General features: G+C 40.1%; 1 protein-coding gene across 1 annotated transcript in view; it reads left to right on the top strand.

Moving 5' to 3' along the window:
* The window catches only part of CPLANE1 (ciliogenesis and planar polarity effector complex subunit 1), a 64,397-nt gene extending 47,442 nt beyond the window's left edge, over positions 1-16,955 (top strand). Inside the window, exons 37-52 of the mRNA XM_080637536.1 lie at positions 970-1,074; positions 1,552-1,644; positions 2,709-2,821; positions 3,055-3,253; positions 3,576-3,814; positions 4,622-4,715; positions 5,761-5,892; positions 7,322-7,340; positions 8,207-8,338; positions 10,694-10,859; positions 12,491-12,552; positions 12,971-13,135; positions 14,190-14,302; positions 14,645-14,728; positions 15,697-15,866; positions 16,544-16,955. Of these exons, the coding sequence (XP_080493662.1) occupies positions 970-1,074; positions 1,552-1,644; positions 2,709-2,821; positions 3,055-3,253; positions 3,576-3,814; positions 4,622-4,715; positions 5,761-5,892; positions 7,322-7,340; positions 8,207-8,338; positions 10,694-10,859; positions 12,491-12,552; positions 12,971-13,135; positions 14,190-14,302; positions 14,645-14,728; positions 15,697-15,866; positions 16,544-16,684 (2,027 nt within the window). The 3' untranslated portion in view covers positions 16,685-16,955. The remainder of the gene's footprint in view (positions 1-969; positions 1,075-1,551; positions 1,645-2,708; positions 2,822-3,054; positions 3,254-3,575; positions 3,815-4,621; positions 4,716-5,760; positions 5,893-7,321; positions 7,341-8,206; positions 8,339-10,693; positions 10,860-12,490; positions 12,553-12,970; positions 13,136-14,189; positions 14,303-14,644; positions 14,729-15,696; positions 15,867-16,543) is intronic.
* The last annotated feature ends 5,286 nt before the right edge of the window (positions 16,956-22,241 follow it).

Raw genomic sequence — 22,241 nt, 5'->3', positions numbered from 1 at the left:
CCCCAGAACAAGAGCAAAACTTTTCAGGATGTACAACAGATACTCAGGTTTTTTTGGGGATAGTCAGTTTTTGAGTTACTGGTGTGGAAAGAGATGCATGCAAATTTAAGATCTTCTATCAATTATCTGTAATTTCAGAAAAATTCTCATGAACACTATAGAAGTATGTTAGGTTCTTTTAAGAATCAGTGATAACCTTGCATTTATGTTTATAAACAACAGACTTCACAAAATAATAGCAGTATGCTGAGCAAATTTCAGTAACTATGGTTCACAGTGACTTACGTTCATGTGATTTAGGTTAATGTGATTTATCAGAAGAATGCTGTAAATTATGATTTTAAATTCTAAATAATTTGGTTTTGAAATATATATATTTTATTATAATTTTGTCTACTTACACAAAATATAAGGCTCTTTTGAAAGAAACTGAATGTTTGCAATATTTGTAGCTTGCAAAGTGAAAACAGTGCCTATAGAAAGATTTGCTTCTTTTTAGTACATTAATTCAGCACAATATTTAGTCCTATCAGAGGACAAAATGCAAACCACTCTCTGAAATCTGACATTAGAAGAAATACTGGCTGGCAAATCTCTATAGGAACAGCAGTAAAGAAAGAAAGGTATTCATGTCAAATATTTCTCCCTTTTTAAAATATGAACCAAATTGTTATTGTACAACATACTGAAACATCTAATTTAAAAATCACATATCCAGACTAAGCCTTGATACTAATTCAACATAAACGTTGTAGGTTTTAGTACATCTGCGTATTCACACAAAGCAGGTAGTACAGACTTTTCTTAAAATAATTCATGAAATATGCTTAGGGAAAGGTTAAAATTATCTGTCAGAAATGCGAAGAAAAATCTGTTGGAGCCCTTAGTGTTGAGTCAATATCACTGGTTTTATAGATTTATAGTATTTGCATTATTTGTAGATGCCTATTGTGTATTATCACATTTTAGACACAAAGGGGGAAGCAATTACTGTTTCAGCGGATCTGCATTATGTGGCTTCTACAGGAAAAAAACCAGCAGAAACTCAAGATGCAAATACAAGTACTCACCCAGGTAAGTGCTACCTTTGCGGCCTACAGCAACCAACTATTTCTGATGTTGCTTCTTGTTAATTGAAGTATTTGGTCAATTTCCAAAGTGAAGTTTTTAAGGGGAAAAACATTTTTTTCATGCTCGTAACTTTTTGTTTCAGAAAGTATTAAACCAGAAGATACTGATAAATAAATCACACAATTTTACATTAAAATTATGATAAATAAATATATTACTGATGCAGTCATGTAAGAGTCCCCACATGCTTTCTCGAAGTCAATTCTGCTGTGACTTTTTCTGAAAGCTCATTGTACCTTAGATGGACTTTATCTTTGCATTTCAGACAGTATGTCACTGAAATTATTCCACCACCTCTTTTTCCCCAACTTTGGTTGTGAGCTGGGAAGTTAGGAATGTCCATTCAGATAATGACGTCTATGTCTTTACTTTTCTTAAATTCATGCTTTTTTTTTTTTTTGTTTCCTTCCCCTTATCCAGTGCTCAAATCATATCAGGATGTTGGAGTCAGTACTGGAAATGAAATTTCTGAATCTCAAAACAATGAGTCGGTTATGCCTCTTCCTGTGTCAGGTGTGGCTTGAGTCTTTCTCTGCTTCATTTAGTTTTGTGGAATTGTACAAAAATACTGCTATTTTAACGTGGTTTTTGATAATGAGATAGCTTAATGCAGGATATAGATAAGACGATGATAATTTATCTACTTCTCAAAACCAACTGTGAAATAACTATAATACAGACTACGAAAAGTTTGGCTGGAATTTTTCATGCTGCACTATACCTGTGCTTTTGTTTTCCTTTATGAGGAATTACATTTGTGGATTTTAGCTTGGTTTTAGTGCTGGTTAATCTTGGGGAGTTGGTGTTATGTAGTCCAAATGGGTTGATAAGTGGGATGCTCCACATGAAATCAAGCTGTAGTAGCTCAGCTAATTAAAACAGTTGTTCTATGCATATGGTAAGTTGTGTAATAGCTATATGCCAGGTAACAATGTTCCAGTCTCAAATAGGGATTTTATTCCCAACCAGTTATCTTTTGGGTCAGTTTGTAGAACAAAAAATAGAAGGTAAGTTTGATTTTGGGATAAGAAAGATTTATTTTGGTTTTGGTTTTCTCCCCCGTTTTATAAATCTTTGATAAATTGTACTACGCATAATTCAGTAGCTAAGTATTTTTCCTATAGTACCAAGTGAGCATATTAACTTTTCCTTTCTTTTTAAAATTCAAGTGTTGTTCCATTAGAAAGAATATTTTACTACATCGCATGGCTTCTTTGCAGGTAGTTTATTGGAGATCTTTCTTGCCAAGTAGTATCATTTATTTGGATCAAATAAAAATACACTTTTTTAGTATATTCATGAGGGAATTGGAAATGAAAAGCAATTCAGACTGCAATATGTTGCTCTGGTTTTAATCTTTTGAGTATTTTTCTGCTAATTTGTCACCAAATAATCTACTAATTTATTGTTAGAAGTGAACATTAAATAAACCTATTAAGCTACGTTGTCTATTTTTTAAAAGAAATACTTACCAAGCTTTTCTTACCATTTAGAATGCGGACCTGTTTCCAAATAGTTTGTCTGAAATTTTGTGGCTGTTACTCTAAATATAACACTGACTTATTCTTTTCTCATAGAAATATCTAGTGTTCCTGAAATACCAGCACAAGACACGTATTTAAACCAGAGATTCCCCACTGAAGTGAATGAGACACCTTTGCCATCCTTTCTGTCAGATGCACCTGATTTGGTTAGTGGTCCAATGTACATAATACTTGAAACAAATTTTAAGTGTGCTGTTTGTCTTACCGCACGAATTGAGACTCATCTGGACTAGTCAGTTGTATAAGACTGTAAGGAAGACTGTAGTTATTTTGTCTCCAAAACAAAAAGCCTTTCAATTCAATCTGGTAAAAAGTAAACACAGGAGGTGGTTAATATATGCAAGACACATACCACATAATTCTTCATAAACTTTTTCAGAGTGAACATGAATATATCAGTGTGATTGATATTGAAGACAGTGATATACTTAACGATTTGCCTATGATACCTGAGTCTGCAGAAGAGACAGCTACTGCACAGCAAAATAATAAGCTTGAAATTCCATCAACTGAAAAACTTAATCACATGATAGCATCTGTTACTAATGCAATTCCACCCCAGGTGCTTCAGAAGAAAGGTAAACCATTTTATTTTTAAGTCAGAAAAAAAGAGGTGTATACTTTCATTGTAATACTGTTATCTCCCACAGAAAGCCTGCAACCTTTCTCCAACTCACCTTAAGCTTTTTTTAGCCTTATACATAAAAACATTTGCACATCTAAATTCTTTTGTGATTCCTGCTTTCTAAAACATGCTATTAGGTGTAGCACAGCTATGCCTAATCACTTAAATGTTTGCAGGTTTCCACCAACAGTGAAGTTAATTTGGTGCAGTTTTTGCACCAACATTCAAAGATGTCGGTGCATTCTTTTTTTTTTTTTTTTTTTTTTTTTTCCAAGACAATCATCTGAAAAATTTATCAAGCCAAGTGCAAAAGGAAGATAAGCCAGATTCTGCGATAGATAGTGTAACCTGGAACATACTACATCACGATGACAGAGCTCCTTCTTCAGGGCTTCCATCCAAAGTAATTGGTAAAGAATCCTTTTCCACAAAGCAGCAGGAAATGGACATGCAATTACAGAGATTACAGAACATTACAGAAAATATGGAGGAAGATTTCAGAAATACCAAACAGGTGAGTTCTGACTGCTAACTCTTGTGTCTGAGACAATTTATTTTGTAACTTCTTTCAGCTAAAGGCAAAATCTACATCTTGGAATGATGTATGTTTACGTCTGATTAGTATGTGTTGAGAGAAATCAAGAGTAATACACAGTTCTTTCACCTGTTGTGCTGTAACTGCTGGCTGACATGGTTACATACAACGGACCAAATGCTGTCCAGGATTGTGATTATCTCAGTGAATGGGTAGAATACTCAGTGAATGGATAGAATACTTAGTTTCTCTGCAACTGGGAGAATGGAATAGCACACAAGTTCAATCTGAGCAGTAGATCTTTCTGGCAAAGATTTCTGCAGTTGTGCCTCTGCAGTATATGTAACTGTTTCTGGAACCTGGTGCTATTCATTTCATAAAATGAGACCCCACCTGCAATACTACATTCAGCTCTGGGGCCCCCAAAACAAGAATGATACAGTGCTGCTCAAGCAGGTCCAGAGGAGGGCCAAGAATATGATCAGATGGCTGGAGCACCCCTTCTATGAAGAGAGGCTGAAAGCGCTGGGGTTGTTCAGACCGGTGAAGAGAAGGAGTAAGGATCCAGGTTAAAATCTTTAGTTGAAGTGAACCTACTTGAGCTGCTTTGATTCCTGAACAATTTTATTTGTTTTGAACCAAAATAGGATACTCCATTAAATTACGTATAAGATTCTGAGGGAAAAAAATGTATTAAAAGCGAACTTTGCATGAATGTCTGAGGTGTAAGTCTGAGAAATACCGTGAAAAAAGTATCATTACTTAGTTTTTGGGTTTTATTTATAGCTAGTGAAGATGATAGAAGATTTTGAAATGGCTGCCAGTTCAGACCTTGGTGCTCCTCTTTCATTCTCTGAAGATGCTAGAATCAACAAAGATGGTATGTGTTCAGTTAACAGAAGGATAGTAAACTTGCAATTGAATGTTAAAGTTGATTAATTTTTAATTACCACTTAAGTTTAATGCATTCCCAAAAGGCATCATTGAAATATGCACCAAAAATCAGAAATTTGAGAGAAAGAAAGAATATCAAAGGTAGAGAATATGATTATTATGGGTACTGCTTCAACAAAAATGCATTTGAAAACATGTGAGTATTTTGATGTTTTCCAAAACCATAATTCAGCACTTGGTTAAAGGGTTTTAAACATAAGTACAGATTTCTGTTGTATCATAAATCATGGTGCTTATAAGTGCTTTGCTTGTTGATATTAAAGGATATGAAAGTTATCTTCAGTTTTCATTGTGTAAAAGAAACTTCCTTTATGAATCTTCACTGGCTGTTGTAAAATCTACCGATTTTAATAAAAGCTTACAGAAGCTGAAGTGTTTGCTAGAGCTGACATATTGAATAGTTTATTATTTGTGTAACAATTGACTGTATAGGAACTATTTTCTTATAGCTTTGTACTGTGCCAAGGAGGAGCATACTAGCGGTACCTACGTGAGGTCCATTTTACAGTCATAACAAAACATAGTCTGTCTACTTACAAAGTTAGTACAAAGCCAATGGTAGAACCGACTCATGGCTATGATTTATACATAGGACTATTTAAGATACTAGCCTCACACAGATCAACTTAGATTTTAGTGTTTTTGTTTCTGTGTATGGGACTGGTGCATGCATCACAGCTGTGGTAGTGCCCTGTCATAGTGAAGCACAGCTGATCTTGGTTCAGGTTGTTAAGATAAACTAACTATGCCACTAACAAATGTAATAGTTTATGCATTGTGGTGAGGTTTAGTTGTTTGGGTTTTTTGGTTTATGTTTTTGGGGGGTTTTGTTTGTTTGGGGTTTTTTTGTGTTTTTTTTTTTTCCGTTGGTTTACACTAATTAGTGTTTGGTTTGGTGTTTTGTTGGTTTTTTTGTTTTTTTTGGTTTTTTACAAAATCTGAACATTATTTGAGAGGCATGATTTTTGCAGATGTTACAGGTCATGACAAGGAGGGCTTAAACCTGCAATGTCCTGTACCCAGTTATACTGCATTGGAAGCACACTCCCCTGCCTCTGCAGCTTCTGCTTCCAGATTTCACAGTAGTACAAAGTCATCTTCTGGTATAATCTTCAGTGCTTATTTTTGTCTTTTTCTCCTTTTAAAAATAAGTAAAGCTTTTCTTCCTAATGTAATACTTTCTTGTTGCTGTTATATGCAATGCCAATGAGGTCATAAAAGTCAGTTGTCAGTCATTTAGAATGGCTTCATGGATGTATACTGATAATGTGTTCATATGTTCCATGACAGAACAGTATCACTAAGCTTTTAAAACAGTTCAGCCGTGAATTACACTTGCACTCAAATTCACCATCATTGAAGAAAAATTAATGACTTTGGATCTAATTCTGAAACCCATCACTGTTCTGATACGTAATTATTTCTTAAGTCTACCTGAATATAAACAGGCACTGTGCCACGAAACACTCATAGCTTCCTCACGAAGCTGTCTTTATCATCTCTCGTCACCATTCTATCTTCCTCCTTTCTCTAGAGAGGTGAAATCTCAACTAAATCCAACCCACATCAGCAAATAAATTGTTTTATATCACTATACAGTAACTGCTGGTTGTGTCCTAAAACATTATTTTTGAGGTCTCATCTCATTTTGCAAACTGACAGTAAATTGATTTTTGCAATTATGAAGACTGCAGTAGCATTAATCGAGAGGGGAAAGATCACTATGCAAGCAACCTATTGCCTGTGTTTAAAAATGCAGTGTGTCTTCTTTTGTCTGCCCATTGCCTGCACTGCTTACACTTAAGTTCTAAATGGTATGTACTTTGTTCAGGTGAGCATACATTTTCTACACACATTTGCAGCAATCTATCTTAAAGGTGTTTAAACACAACTCCTATATCTGCATACAGCAGAAGTGAATCTCAAATGGCATGCTCGCACAGATGAATTTTATAAACAGTAATACACTTAGTTTTCTCTCGAGGTACAAACTTGTTACTTGCAAGCTAAAACACTGTAGGTGATACTGAGTTGCAACTATAATTTTTTGAGAGTGGAATTTGGGTCAGGAAGGATAATAATGCTCTTCCTTCCAAAACATCCATGCTGCTCTTCAGCTGTGCTTCCTGAATTCCAAGAGTTTGCAGTCTGGCTTCTTCAAGTAAATGGCAATTGTTAATTTGTCATAGAACATGGTGTAGCTTATTGGAGCCTATCATTTCCAATCAGTTGGAACTAATAAACTTAGTTTGATTGTGGCAGAAGACTAACAAGAGTGATCGTGTCTTCCTAGCAAAACTGGCCATGTCAGTCAGGGAGCTGTTAATGTTCTCTGAAGACTGCCTATTAACCTAGCAGTTGATGACATGCTGTCTTGGGTCATTAAACTTATGTTCAATATTGATTTATTTTTAATGTTAGCATATTCAGGTTGATATATTTCTGTATTTTATCCTATGGCCTGCTTAACTTGTGTTACTAATTTGTCTATAAGTGCAAAACTTTTAATAACAAAGGCTGTTTCTGTTTCAGGCAAAGATCTATGTGATAGGTATGTATTTTGATACTGGCTTTGTTGAAACTTCGTTTACTTTAAACTCCTACCAAAAAGGGGACTGTCAAGGTGGAACCATCACTTATGTAAAAACCTAGGCATTCATTTTCAAACTGAATGGAAGTCTTTTTATTAACTAATTTCAGGCATTTACTCTGGCTTCTGTAATGCCTGTTAAATTTACTTCATGCAGATGCTGCGTGAACATTCAAAGTTGCTTTCTAGTTACAAGTAACAGAGCTGTTAATATAGATGCTGCTATTGTCTATGTGCATGTTTCTTCTATGTGCAAAGCACTAGTTTTTGAACAAGGGTATGTAACGGCTGCTAGTAGTCATCTACCAGCTATCACCAGAAAGTTTTGGAAGTGTTACCATACAAACAGGGTAAAATAACAGACTGAAGCACTTTGTGGGTGCTCCTGGTCTTCTGGCCTGCCAGGCTCAGCCTCCTCTGGGCCAGCCATGTTCATGCACCCCAGTGGAGGTCAAGCATTCAGCTCTGGATGGAGCCATGTTTCTGGATGGTTTACTTAAATCCCATTTTGCTGCAGTACCCCTGATGTTAGTGAGATCTCACTCATTCTGTCCCATTCACACTTGTGGGGCTAATTGTTGGCTGAAGTGTACAGGATGACAGCAGAGCTAAGGTGGTGGCTGGTAACTTTTTTAAGACAACGCATCTACACGCAAACCCAGATTTTGCTTGTATGCATTAGCATAGTGAGATGTAGGGGAAAGAATATTCAGGCCAAAGGCTTCTCTTTAAACAACATGAATATTCTCCTTTTAAGCATAAATGCATAAATTCTTACAGGCATGTTCTACTTTAAATTTGTAACAATTTTTTCTCCTGACTTTAAGCCCTTTAGAAGATCCTCTACAAATTACTGGTCTGAGTGGTGTTACTGATATCATTACTGATCTTGTAGTAAAAGGTGATGTCTCTCCATTGGAGTTGGGCTTTACAAAACTACAGGCTGAGAAAATCTCCAGGTAAACCATGGCTGCTTTTTGTTACATGTTAGTTAAATAATTTTAACCCTGTTTATTCTTCTCATAGTTCACACCCTGTAAACAATGGAAACAAGCATGTAATTTAACTTGATGTTAATTAGACTAGTATTAAAACTGTTTAATAGTCACTATTTTACAGCTATTATTGTCAAATGTACTAATTATGTTTTTATTATTTTCATTTTTAAATTCTTGCCTTCCTACTTGCTTGTTCATCTTTTACCAGGTATAGGCTAGAGCACGGCTCTATATATACAGGAAATTTGGTTCAGCCAAGGTGACTGGAGCCTTCTAAAAGATAAAATAGAAATTTCGTGTCAGTGGCAAAGGTTTCAGAACCTTCTGGCCCCAGTCTCCAGCTTGTCACGCTCCCCTCGCTGCTGGAGGTTTCTGCACCTTCCTGACTGTCAGTTACAAAATCAGCTGTGTTCTTTCCTGAGATAGGTTGAAATTACAGCTCTTTCCTACTCTTGTTTGTGGTATCAGTTGCTTACAAGACAAAAATACAGCTGTTTAGGATTCCGAACAGTCTGTTGCTTTAGTGCAACAGTTCACACCAGTTTAAGATACCTATTTCAGGATGTTCTAATGACTGATTTGAGTAGAATGTAGTGCTCTGGTTTATATGTTCTAAGATTTATTCAGATTGTAAAAGGAGCTCAAGAGCTTCAAACTTTAATTTCTGCACAGATCAATATATCCTTGCGATCCGTTGAGAGTTGCAAACACATTAGTAATGACTACATCAACATTTAAATATTGCTACCTGTTTTGTGCAAGTATGTGAATATTTTCAAAATCACAAAAAATTTCAGAAATGTGTTCAAGTTGTATTTAATCAAACCTTACCAAAAACCTAAACACCAGCTCAGTTTCACCTACTTATTTTCATACATGAGTGTAAACACTTCTGATAATGACACTTCCCTTTGCCATAAAGTAAATCACATTCAGATGTGTCAAAGTTGTAATTCCTTGAGGGCTTTAATGCTTCAATCCATAAGCTTTCAGTTGAGCTACAGCTACTGAAGATACCTTATTTTTCTACAATCATATCTTCTTTTGTTTCTGGAATTATTAGTACCTGCCAGCCTTGAAAATGAGAGAAGTTTAAAAATGAGGCATTTATAATTGAAACACTTGTCTTGGAAAAATCTGTTAAATTTTTGGGGCAATACTTTCAGTTTTGCAGTGAAGAAAACATTTATTTCCCAGCTGCTCATTTTAAAGACAATTGCACAATGAATTAGTAAATATTTCTGAAGAACTCTGAGGATGCAATTACGTTAGCATTTCTTACTGGCTGTGCTTTTCTGTTGTTAATATTCTGAGTTAGTGTTTTTGAAATTACATTGAACAGATAGATGTGAAGGAGCTCATAGATTGACAGGAGGGAACAAAAAGGATGACAATCTCACTGGTCTTCTTTTCTTCTTAGATACTTATAACATATGTGCTTAAAACGAAAGATCAAAGCACAGTGACTGCAGGTGTTTTGTCCCATTAATCCTATAATGACAGTAAGAGATGGTCCACATTTAAAGCTTTGGTCCTATTATCTGAATGTAGTTGACAAATAAAAAAAAAAAATTAGGAAACATCTTGGAAATACTTGTGTGGCAGGATTTTGTGAAGTAAAGTTTTGCAAAAGAAAATGTCTCCATTTTTCATTACTTGTGCTTTCAGCTGAATTAGAATCGTAAAGGAATTGCAGTATTCTTATTATTATGTGTCCTGGGTTCAGCAATAGCAGTCATTTTTTCTCCTTCTTAGTAGCTGGTGCAGTGCTGTGTTTTTGACTTTCAGCCTGGGAACAGAGCTGATAATACCAATGTTTTTAGTTACTGCTCAAATGTTTAGCCTGACCAAGGACTTTGTGAGTCTCATGCTCTGCCAGGGAAGAGGGGAAGCTGGGGGAGGAAGCAGAGACAGGACACCTGACCCAGACTAGCCAGAGGTATTCCATACCACAGCACGTTATGCCCAGGAGGTAACGGAGTTGCCCAGAAGGGCTAGAGCACTGCTGAGTGGGGGCAAGGTATCGGTCAGTGAGGTGTTGTATTCTCTTCCCTTGTTATTTCTCTTATCATTATTATTATTGGTGGTAGCAGTAGTGATTTGTGTTATACTTTAGTTACTAAACTGTTCTTATCTCAACCTGTGGGAGTTATATTATTTCGATTCTCCTCCCCATCCCTCCAGGAGGGGTGAGAGGGGAGTGGAAACTGTGTGGCTGACTTGCCGACTGGCTTAAACCACAACATTATGTGTAGCTGCAATTGTTTGCAGTTTAGAGAATGAGCTAGATTATTTCCCATTTACATCTGCTCTCAGGGTTCATGCTTCTGCTGCTGGACATTCTCAAAAAACAGAAAAGGAGAAGAAAGAGATACAAGCATGGATGAAAAGAAAGCAAAAGGAAAGAATGAGAGAATATGTGAAGAAACTGGATGAACAAAGACAGAAAGAGCATAATCCATTCAGTCCAAGAAAGAATGGGGTAGGAATAATGGATATCTTGAAGAGCAATTGTTCTGTATTTTACAAGTGTTGATTGTTCAGGTTAGAAAATACAAAGGTTGTTGGTGATTTTTTTTTCCCTATTTTAATGATGGTTTTATTGGAACCATCTGTAGTTGTGTCAGAAGTGATCAGTAAGCAAATATATCAGGTTGCAGTACTGACAATTCACTGCAGGTGGCTATGGCAACTTGTCCCCCAGCTCTAGATTCAGAAAGTATAGTCCATTGACTGTAATGGATAAAGCTGTAACATATGATAGATAAAAGCTGTATTTTGTCAGGGAGTGATAACTACAAAGGTTGTAAAGATGTGTTTACATCTTGTTTCGTCTGCCCTTGCACCTCCCTAAAACCCTCAGTGAATTTAAAAGGTGAAGTTCAGATGCCAACATCCTTTACAAATGCAACAGGATACTGAGGGCAGCCATCCTTGTCATTCACACAGACATAAGTGTATGCAGTTACAGAGGGTCAGCAGAGATGTTAGAATTGAAGGCTGGTTTCAATACAGGCTCAGCAAACAATGCCTTCCCTCCCAGAACTATTTTAGTTTTGAGTTTAATTAGTAAAAACACGTTTATGGCCTAATGTATTTCTTCTGATCTACACTGTGCTGGAAGTAACCCAAGGTGGGGGGGATGGGGAGAGTGGAAGTACAAATGTAGTTCAGAAATAATTTTCCAATCTGTATTAAGTCTTAAAATACACATTTGTCTCCTGAATACCTTTTGGAACCAGAAAAGACACTGCTGAGTCAGGGAAAGCTTCAAGGGTACAGGACATGAGACCTAGTGACAGCAAATACGTCCCTGTACTTTTTGATCATCAGCAAAATGGAGGATATGCTGTAAATTCTTTCATGATGAAGCTACAGTGTTTTTAACTCCCAAGCAACAAACATGTTACACACGAAAGTTTCCTGTTATTAGGCAATATAATTGTATTCACTTTAGAAAAAGTAACAGATCTCATCCATGAAATACAGCATTTCCCCTGGTATTGAACAGTCTTTTAGAGTTGAACCTGGCTGCTCTTTTGTACATGTTTAGAGAGAAGTGATTCAGGAAAAATGTGTCCTGCTTCTCTCCCTCTCCTTTGTTGCCAACTCATATATACTTGATGCTTTTGTTATAAGCTTTTCTTCTGAAATCATTAGATGGATTCTCAGCTTTTGGTAGGTTTTTTTTTTTATTACTCATTTTATTTTTAGAAGAAAGCATTAAAAAAATAAAATGGTACACTAGCAAACACAGGTCAAAGTGTAACCGTACCCTGTTTTTTTAGATTAGTTACTCTTAGGAATGTCACTGATTTTTAGGAAACTGAAGGTAAGGCCGTTTGAAACTGAGCTTGACATCTCCTTATAATGTTAGTATTAATGAGCTACGGAAGGTGTGGCTGCAAGCTTTCATTATATTTTTGGAGGCTGAAAAGTTATGGAGACAATCTTACCTGAATTTCCTGATAAGACCATGTGCTTTCATATTGTTGTTCATTCAGGAGAGTGTCTTAAACAGTAACTGTCAAGTCAAATAGGTGTACGTTCTAAGAGTGAGAGATTGGAATGAAATACATGATAAATTGATGATTATTATTCTTTCTTGCACAGCATTGTAGTCTTACTTCTAAGGATATTAAATGCTTCCAGAAGATGAAAGAAGAAAAGCACAAGTAAGTTTCCATAAATATAACTCATTGTATTCTTATTTATTAATATTCCAGGTTAGCTATCTATGAAACTTCAGCTATAAATGACATTTCAATCAGAAGCATAAATAATCCATATTTGCTTTATGATTTAGGAAAACTCAGAACGTATTTCATCCTTTGACTTTATTTTTCACTTCCTGGATATGATTTTTTCTTTATTTTTTTATTCCCCCAACATTGACTTATTCATTCTGACAAACCCATTGTTAATAAATGTTTTAGCTTTATGCTGATGAGCTCAGAAGAATTAGTATATCTTCTCTGAAAGTGCAAAAATGTGTTCTATTCTGGTTAGCATATAACCGTACAAGAGTCACAAGCCAGCTGCAATTAAATGAGTGACAGCATGAGTTAATATCTAATACTTTTTTCTCCACAGAGCTCTGTTAACTGAACATCACAATGTGAGACTATCACAGGCGCTTTCATTGATGAATGAAATGTTATCTGAAACAGTGGTGTTAACTGCAAATGATCATAGAACACTGTCAAAGACAAGATCACTTCAAGAGTACAAAAAAAGGTGTATGGCATCTGCTAAAAGGTAACAACTTCAAGTGTTAAGCCTGCTCTAATATATTGGTGTCTTTACCACACTTCAGGTCGGTCTGCAATTTGAAGCTGATTAGTACAGGATTAGCTTGAGAGAATCTTTATGTTCTGGCAGAATCGAAGATACACTTTGTCTGTATCAAACATGTCTTAAGTTCCTGTACCAGTCTTCTTCCATCCACTAGTATAGTCTTGGAGTGAACCTTGATAATGCTTTCCAGAGCCAACTCTAGTCAGAGCTGTAATCAGTGTCCTAACCCATTCCACTCAAAAGCAATTGCCCTGGACTATAGCCAGCAGCATAGTTAATGACCTGAAGAGCATCTAATAACAAGTAAGAAGCAAATAAAAATACCATTGTCCATGCATGCAGACTAATTTGAGTTCAGCAAACTGTAGGTTTACTGTCTTCCTTTCTAGGTTTTTTTCATTGCCTAGGAATTGTTCTTTCTTTTGCACTTTGGTGCTTATTGCCTTTTGAGGAGACGATGGTATGAGTATTATAAATTGGTAGATTTATTCTGTTTGATGGCACTAATGTCGTGTGTATATACGTAAGCCAGGTGTATACTGCAGTTTCCTCTTCTACATACTATTTTATGTTTTCCAGAATAATAGGAGAACAAATAATCCTGTAACTTCCAGACTTAAATATTTCTGCATCTGTTTTTAATAATTGAAGCTCCAGGACAGAACTTTATGAGGGCAGTTTAAGTACATCAGCCCTGCCAGAATCAGAAGCACTAGGGAATGTCATTGCAGGAAGCCACCTTAGGAATGGCAGTAACTTCTAAGTTTTGTGGGTTGCCTCTTTGTAAAGCCAATTTAGTATGTCTTCACTGTGATTGCCAGCAGTTCTGCTTCTGGTGGGACTTACTGGCCCCACAGGCAGCGTGTTTTGTTGATCCTCAGCTAAGTGGGCTGAAGGAGGTTTCTGTGGTCTTTTTGCATCATCTGAATAAGACCTGTTAGATCTAAGTTGTGTGGAGGAATGCTGTATGGTAGACAGTGGTAAGTATTTGGGCTTTGTTTTTTTCCTGTTGTAGAGGGCATCCAAACAGTTCTGTTGTGTCAGAAAGGAGCAGAATTGCTGCCAAACCCAGCTTTGGGCAAAAAGTACGCTGTTTTACTCCATCTCTTGGTTTAACACATTCCAGAGGTAAGTACAGAACATTATTAAAAAAAGCACAAACTGGAGATGATCTTTAACTTGCTACAGGATTTTGGGAGGGAGGATCTTTAATACCTATGTAGAAAGTCAGATTAATAATCCTGGAGGTTTCCTGTCTTGAGACTTTGTACCAGTGCTGTCATTGGTCTGACGGGTTATGAGTTAACCTTTCCTTATCATCTCTTTCTAAATCCAGAGTAGCTTAATTTGCCATAGTAAGAGTCCCATGTAATCCGGGAAGCAAGCTCACAAATGAATATTTTGAAGCATCTTTTGTGTAGTTTCGATCTGACGCACCTAATAGAGGAAATGCTTTCTTTGTCTTTCCAGGAAAAGCTTGTGCTCTCCTTCAGAAAAGTGCTTCCAGAGGAAGAACGAAAACTGCTGCAAATTGTCCTGTTAATTCTAGACACTGTAAGTTACAAAAAGCAGTGACATAGTGCTGTTCAGCTATGTAGGACAGGGGAAAAACAAGACAGCAAACACATTTCAGAAAACATCCTGGGTAGAATTTATGCAGTGTAGACCTCAGATACAGCATTACTTTAGAATACTGAAACAGGCATTACGATGTCATGAGGAACAGAGGACTTTTCTTTTGTTCAGCTGAAACACACAGATAAAGTTAGCAGTACAGTATACAAGTATTCTGCCTCTCTGTTACCTTTCTAGCAGTGCTTACTTTCTGAGTATCACTTTGTGTAGTATCTGTTTAAGATGCAATTTTGTCATAGAGTGGAAAAATCTATGACTGAACTTTTAAAAAAAAATTTGGGATTTTAGTTATCTTTTTTTTCCCTGTGCCTATCTCTGTAGGTCTGGATCCACAAAAATTTGTTCACATAAATGTTTAATCCTAATCATATTCTTGAAGAGATGTGAGATTTTCACACCTTTACAGGTGTGAAAAAGTCATTCTCCTTTTTTCCATATATTCTCTTTTTAAGCTCTAAATGCAGGTTGGCCTTTTTCTGATTTGACATCACCTTCTTATATCAGATCCTCCAGTATATACCATCACTGCTAAGGGTATCACTGAAGTTCCATGTCTTCTAAGAGGCACAAATCCAGAATTTGCACATTTTTATTCCTCTATCAAATAATGTATCAATATCCCTTTTTGAGGACTGCACTACAGAGCCTGCATGATGTAGGCACTGTGGATAGTTGTATTCCACTTTGTGTTCTGTATTCCACGTGTCTGGAAGACAGTTCAGAGCATAAAGCATCAGTTCAAGATAACAGGTCATGCTGGTCTTCACGTTTTCACACAGCTTCAGTTCTTAGAACTCGGAGCTTCTGTTGTTGAAGAAGTTTCAAGACATTCAGAAGTAAGCAGCAAGAAATGTTACAGTGCCATGGTTGGCTTGTTTTCTCCTCAGCTGCTGAGTACAGAGTCAGCAGAACATCAAAACAAAAGCATCCACACCCTGCCACCACAGTTCAAACAGAAGATCTTGATCAAGAGACTTATCGAGACATAGTAAGCCCTTGGACTGTGCCTGATGATATCCAAAGAATACTTCAAGATACTCATGACTCCCTGTTTCAGGTAGAATGTCTGCTTGTTCTGGGAATGATCTGATACTTGCCATTTAATACTTTGTTTACTTCTGCTTTATTTAAAACGTGGATCTCTGTTCAAAACCTGTGGGTGGGGTAGATGCAGGGGGATATAAATGGTGGTGATTAAACAGAACTACATTTTGTCTTTCCAAGCAAAATCATTCTTTTGAGCCTTGAAAATGAATGTTCTTTGTAACAACTGTGTAGGCATGTTGTCTGTCCAGGCAACAGATGCTAGTGGGAGTGCATAAACAGGAAAATAAATTGTATTTGTTGCAGAATAATCACAGAATGTTTTGGGGTGGAAGAGACCTTAAAGATCATGTAGTTCCGGTCCCCAGTCATGGGCAGTGACATGCTCCACTAGACCAGGTTGCTCAAAGCCCTGGGTTTTTTTTCCTCCAGGGATGGAGCAGCCACAGCTTCTCTGGGCAACCTCTGCCAGTGCCTCGCCACCATCAGAGCAAAGGATTACCCCTTGTATCCCTCTATGCCCTGGTACAAAGTCCCTTTCCAGATTTCTTGTAGGCCCTACACATAAATGGAGATACCTAACTTGTTTAGGACATTTCTGAAAAGAACGGGATTATTTTTGCTGGCTGTACAGAGACCTTGTCCGCAAATGATAGCAGTGATTCAGCTAATGTTCTTTTCCTCCAATAGGCCTCCTCACTGCATTCTGTGAGTTTCTGTCCTCTTGGCACTGTTGACACTGATGATGTTTCTGAAAGCACAGGAAGTATCCTCAGCAAACTGGACTGGGATGCAGTTGAAGCTATGGTAGCAGACGTGAAAGACAAGTGAAAAAAATGTCTCAGCAGTTGTTGGAGTTTTGTTTCTGAACAGCTGTTGGAGTTTGGTTTCGTTGTTCTACTTAGAATGGATTTGAGGCTTGCATTGGTGTTCTTCTTAAGCAGGACAGAAACTCTCACTGCTTTCAATCTTGCCTACATGAAATTCAATCCTTTAACATGTAGTTTGCTTTCTGTATGTCTTCCAGTCACAAGAACTAAATATTGTTGGTAAATGCAGACCTGTCTCAAACAAGAACTTCTGGGTCAGCTACTTACACATAAAAAGTTCTATTCTATTTTAAGGGCACTATATAACTGGTTTATATTTAATGTTTAACATCATTACAGATGAACTTATTTTTGTAACTTAATGTTTTGTGTTAAACTGGTTTAATAAAAATTAGTTTCTGCTGATTCCTGTTGATTTACGAACAAAGTGCAATTATTGTTGTGTACCAGTATGATTGCGCATGTGCACATGCATTACTCTGGTATTTTAAACCCAGCTTACTTGTACAATATTTCAGAAAAATCTTAAGATCTTGAATGACTGATAGAGGTACAAGAAGTCATGCAGCAGTAAATGAAATACAGACTTTTGTTAGGGAAATCAGACACCAGTATAAGACACTAAGGACAAGTACTTACTGAGGTAAAGAAAAATGTTGTTGTAATGCTGTTGTGTTAGAGCTCCTCTGGCATCCTCCAGATGTTGGTAGAAAATTTTCCCATATATTCAGTGGCCATCAGCTAGTTGTGGTAGCCTGAATTCACAATTACTTTCCCAACAACAGTAGGTTTTATCTTTTCATAGTAAATAAATTTGATTTTTTCATGGAAGTCAAAAGTGTGTTAATTTTCAGCACTTAACTACTGTCAACCAATAATAGTTAAAAAAAAAATAAAAATTGCATGTTTCTGAGTGAAACTGCATCTTGGCAAAAGTCAAGAAATACGGTTCAAAGAAAGCCTGTTACGGAATTACACACACGCCAGGATAGAATTGACAGTTTCTGTAGGCTTCAGGGATAAAACTGGCAATGTATTTTTAGCAGTCCTCAGAATCTGCACCAGCTTTTCCCACAGGAGCAGCTAGACTATAAAACTGTGTTAGGAGTGACCATCTCTAAAAGAAAAGGGCAAGTACCTTCAAAGAGGCAGTCCAAAGCATGAAACTCTGGCTCTACTCAAAGTCTCAAGGAAATCAGCAGTGAGTAGCTTCTGTTCCTGGTGGAAAAACCTGAAAAATCCCTTTTTAGCCAAATACAGAAGTCTCCTTGTGATCATAGCCAGCTGTGAGAAGGAAGAGAAAGCCATTAGGGCAAGATGGTACCTCAGAAACCTTGTCCTAAAACGCTTGTGAAAACCTATCACACTCAGCCTTTGTTCCAGGTGATAGCCACATTATCAGTCAGTAGATGTTAATGCATATGCTGTGATGCTCAAACATAATAATAAACTCTAAAAACCACTCTCCAGACAAGATGGGAGATAACAAATGTGGTAGTTTGCTGTCACTTGCCAGCTATACAGGTGGGTTACCAAGGGTTACTTATACAGAAAACTTGTTTGTAAAGAATGCAGGTAACAGTAGATGTCTGGAGATGGAAATGTTCAGGTAAGTTTGAGGGAAGGAAATGCAGAAACAAGGTGTAAGAATGCTGTTTATGAAAAGGATGTTGAAGATGCTGGGAAGTCTTCCATCACATACCTTATTCCTTAATAGTGTTTGGGGCATGCAGCTATTTCCTATACAAATGGAAGTAAGGATCATTCCTTACTGAGGAATGCAGGAGTGATGGCTCATCTGCTTCCTTCAAGCAGTATATCTTCTGGAGCTAAAGGAAGAAAAAACTGCAAGTGAGCAGTTCATTTAACAGTGCTGAGGAATCCTTTCTTCAAGTGCCTGATGATCCATACTGTCATGAGTCACTATACAAGGGCAGCGAGGCAGTTTGAAGACCATAAGGTCAGCGCTAAACACCTTTTGCTTGAGCTGTGGCTGAAGATGGTGCCCAGGGTGATCAGGAGATACCTGTCAACCCTGCTGCTTCCACACAAGTTTTCTTGCACTTTCTCTGCTATGACACTTTTCTTTCTGGGAGCAGAGATCAAACTTTTTAGTATGTCCCCTCAGAGGAGCAGATAGTCCTTTACCTCTGCCAGTCTCTAAATGAAATTTTGAAATACACAATAAGAAATACTGCCAGGTGTCAGCTATCATAGAAGCTATGAGGATCAAACAAGTCAAAACCCAGTAAATCCTAACACCATTGCATTCTTTTAGAAAAGAAAACTAATTACAAACTGCAAGTTTTACACTTCAGTTGCTCTGTTTCTGAATATTTCAGGATCAAAGTCTTGCAGAGTTGAATGTTCATGCTCAAAAACAAGAATCTCTGCTAACACCCAGCCACAGAAGCTGAAACTTTGCAAAAGGAGAAAGTTGATATATACCATTTCCTTCTTTAACCAAGTCACATTCTCTCTCCTAATTTTGTTTTACAGTCTGCTTTGTATTTGGCATCCCTTTTTTTTTTGGTCATAGACTCTTTAGATTATAGAATAGAATCATACAATGGTTTGGGCTGGAGGAGACACTTGAACGGCATCTAGTCCAAACCCCCTGCAATGAAGAGGAACATCTTCAACTGGATCTGGTTGCTAAAAGCCCCATGCAGCCTGACCTTATTTGCATGGCATGCACTCTGAAGAAGTGATGCAGATCTCCATTTAGGGTTGCGTATCAAGAGCTCTCTACTACAGAGTTAAATGATCCTACTGAGCAACCGAAATAGACCAATATGCCAAATTAGCCCAATGAGATGTGGAATTGTTTTGAAGTGTGAAGTTTATGCTCAGGTTTTCAACAGAAAATGTAAAGAGTTTCACACAGAAGACTTAATAAACACCCTGTCAGATACAGTGTACATATAGTGAATTCTTCCTTTTTTCACTTTTCTTCCTTTCCTTCCGCCCTCCCTGGGGTGCGGGGAGAGCTTGTGGGACTTTGTCCTGACACCTCCAAGGGAGGCACGAGGGGTTATGGAAAGGACCATCTTGCTGCGTGTGCCTGGGGACGTCAGCCACGGCCAGAGCAACCTCACGTTGACCCAGCATGACGTGGCTGAGGCGTGGGTGACCGGCGTGAAGCACTGGTGCCGGGCACGAAGAAGAGATGGAAGGTTAGTGCACAGTGGCGTTGCAGTGATGTCAGGCACATGTGTCAACGCCCAACCAAGAGATGAACGGTGGTGTTACCGAGCAACGGGCTCTGACGTCACCAAGGGATGGAGCGTGACATTCCAAGCGATGGAACACGGCTTCCCCAAGCGATGGATTGTGACGTCCTGTCCCTCGTGGCTTATAGGCGGGCGCCACGTCTCACCCGTCGGCTGTGCCCGCACTCCAGCTGAGTGAGTTCGTGAGGTTGGAGTGTTGAGCGAGGCTGCTGCTGGAGCTGAGGTCGTGCTCAGGAACTTCTTCACTGCAACTCTCAGTGCCCGACCCCAGAGCCGCTGGAGGATTTTACCTGCCCTGTCTGGTTCAGGCAGCCGGGACGCAGCGCAGGAGCGCTCGCAGCAGCAGAGGTGAGCTGTGCCCGGAAACCTCACCCTGGGCAGCCAAGAGGGTTTCCCTCTTGAGGAGCCTGGACGTTTGTTGCAGCCCTCCCTGGAGCAGCGGATGACTGACTGTGGCCTCTCTTCCAGCGTGACACCCGCTGCTGCAGCGCCAGGGAGAGGGAGCGCCTCGACACCGCCTGCTCCCCCCAGCCCACCGCAGCCCATGGAGAGCACGGCCACGGAGCTGGAGGACCACTGTCCAATATGCCTGGACAGCGGGGAGGGGGCCAGCTACGTACTGCCGTGCCTTCACCAGTTCTGCTACCCCTGCATCACGCAGTGGGCTGACAGCAAGCCCGAGTGCCCCCTCTGCAGGAGGAGGGTGACGTCCATCGTGCACTCGGTGCGGGCGGACGACGACTTTGAGGAACGTGTCCTGCCACCGCCTGCGGCGGCACCGTCCGTCATCCGACGGACGGCAGGGGCGCCGGCACACGCAGCCGTCCAAGGCCTCCGTGGCCCTGCAGCACCCCAGACACCAGCTGCGGGACACCTGCGCATGCAGGCAGTGGGCGGCTTCCACATGTACCTTTGGGCCTTCATCTTCCGCGTCCACCCCGCTGTCCTCGATCCCCTGCTGCCCTGGCTGCAGCGGCAGCTGGGGCAGCTGGTGGAGGACGCCCAGGCAGTGCCGGCAGCGCAGAGCCGCATCATTTCCAGCCTGCGCATGTTTGGGTTGGATGAGGAGGCTCTGATCCAGGTGCTGCAGCCCTCTCTGGGCCGGCGCACGAGGAGTTTCGTCCACCAACTGATCGACACCATCGTGCGCCAGTGCAGCGAGGAGGCCCGACACCGCATGGGCCTTGGGAACGCCCGTGCTGCCGGGGGCTGGGAGGGGATCCCCGAGGCTGCTCCCGGCTCCTCTGCCTCCCGAGCGGGATCTCCTGCCGCCGGACCAGAACTTCGTGGGGGTCCCGGCAGCTCCCGCAGTGCCCCCGTTGGCACCCGTGGGGAGCAAGCAGAGCGGCAGGAGGACGCGCAGGAGCCTGTGCCTGGGACCTCCACTCCCAGCCGCAGCAGCCAGAGCTGCCCTGGGAGGCCCCGGCGAGCCCTGAAGAGGAGGGCTGGCAGCCCCGAGGACCCCTCCCAGCCGCCCAGGAAGCCACCCCGCCGTCGGTGACACTGGGAGGGGGCCTCAGATGCTGGACAGCGCACAGCCAGGCTGGCAGCTGGTGCTCGGGCCAACCCCCAAGAGATCCTGGATCCGGCCCAGTTACTATTATTATTACTATTATTACTATTATTGCTGCTATTGTGGATTTGTTCTTTTTAATATTATTCAGTAAATTAAAGAAAAGCATGAAAACTGCAGCAGAAGTGTCGGTGTCATTGGCAATGCCTTTGGTGTTCTATCCCCACCCGTGCTGCTTTCTCCTGCTTTTCCCGGTGCTACGCTCACCATTTCCTCACGTGTCCACTGGGCACCTCCTTCACCCAGAAGCCTCTCAAACTCGGCACAGAGCCTGCAGTGTGGGATGAGCCTCGGCAGTGCCGTGTTCCTGGGCTATGGGGTTCAAGGGACAGGGTGCACCCACTGTGGGTCTTGTACCTCCGTGGGGCTGAGGAACATGGGCACGAGATGTGGTGCGGCTCAGGCCCGCGGAGGAGCCGAGGCACAAGGCTCTCTGCTTCGGTTCCCTGGCAAAGGGTAGGGATGCCTTGCACCAGCCACTTCCTCAGGGGTGCTGCGGTTGAAGCAGAGCTGCTGTTCTCTGGAAACACCCCATCCCGGTGTGAGCCAGGGGGGTTACAGCTGCCTCGGGGAGCTCTGTGTGGTGCTCCGGTGTGGATGCCCTTTTCAGGGCACCGAGAGCCAGCACTCTGGGTCAAGGACACCGCAAGAAATCTTCAGTCTGTTCTTGCCCTTGGTTTCAAAAACCAATCCCGGTGTCCGTAAACGACATGGTGGGGGGCTTGTTACGTCTGGCCTTGAAAACGTTGCAC

Source organism: Psittacula echo (genome assembly GCF_963264785.1).
Source record: "Psittacula echo genome assembly, chromosome: Z".
Taxonomy (NCBI): domain Eukaryota; kingdom Metazoa; phylum Chordata; class Aves; order Psittaciformes; family Psittacidae; genus Psittacula; species Psittacula echo.
This window is presented reverse-complemented; position numbering and strand designations above follow the sequence as displayed.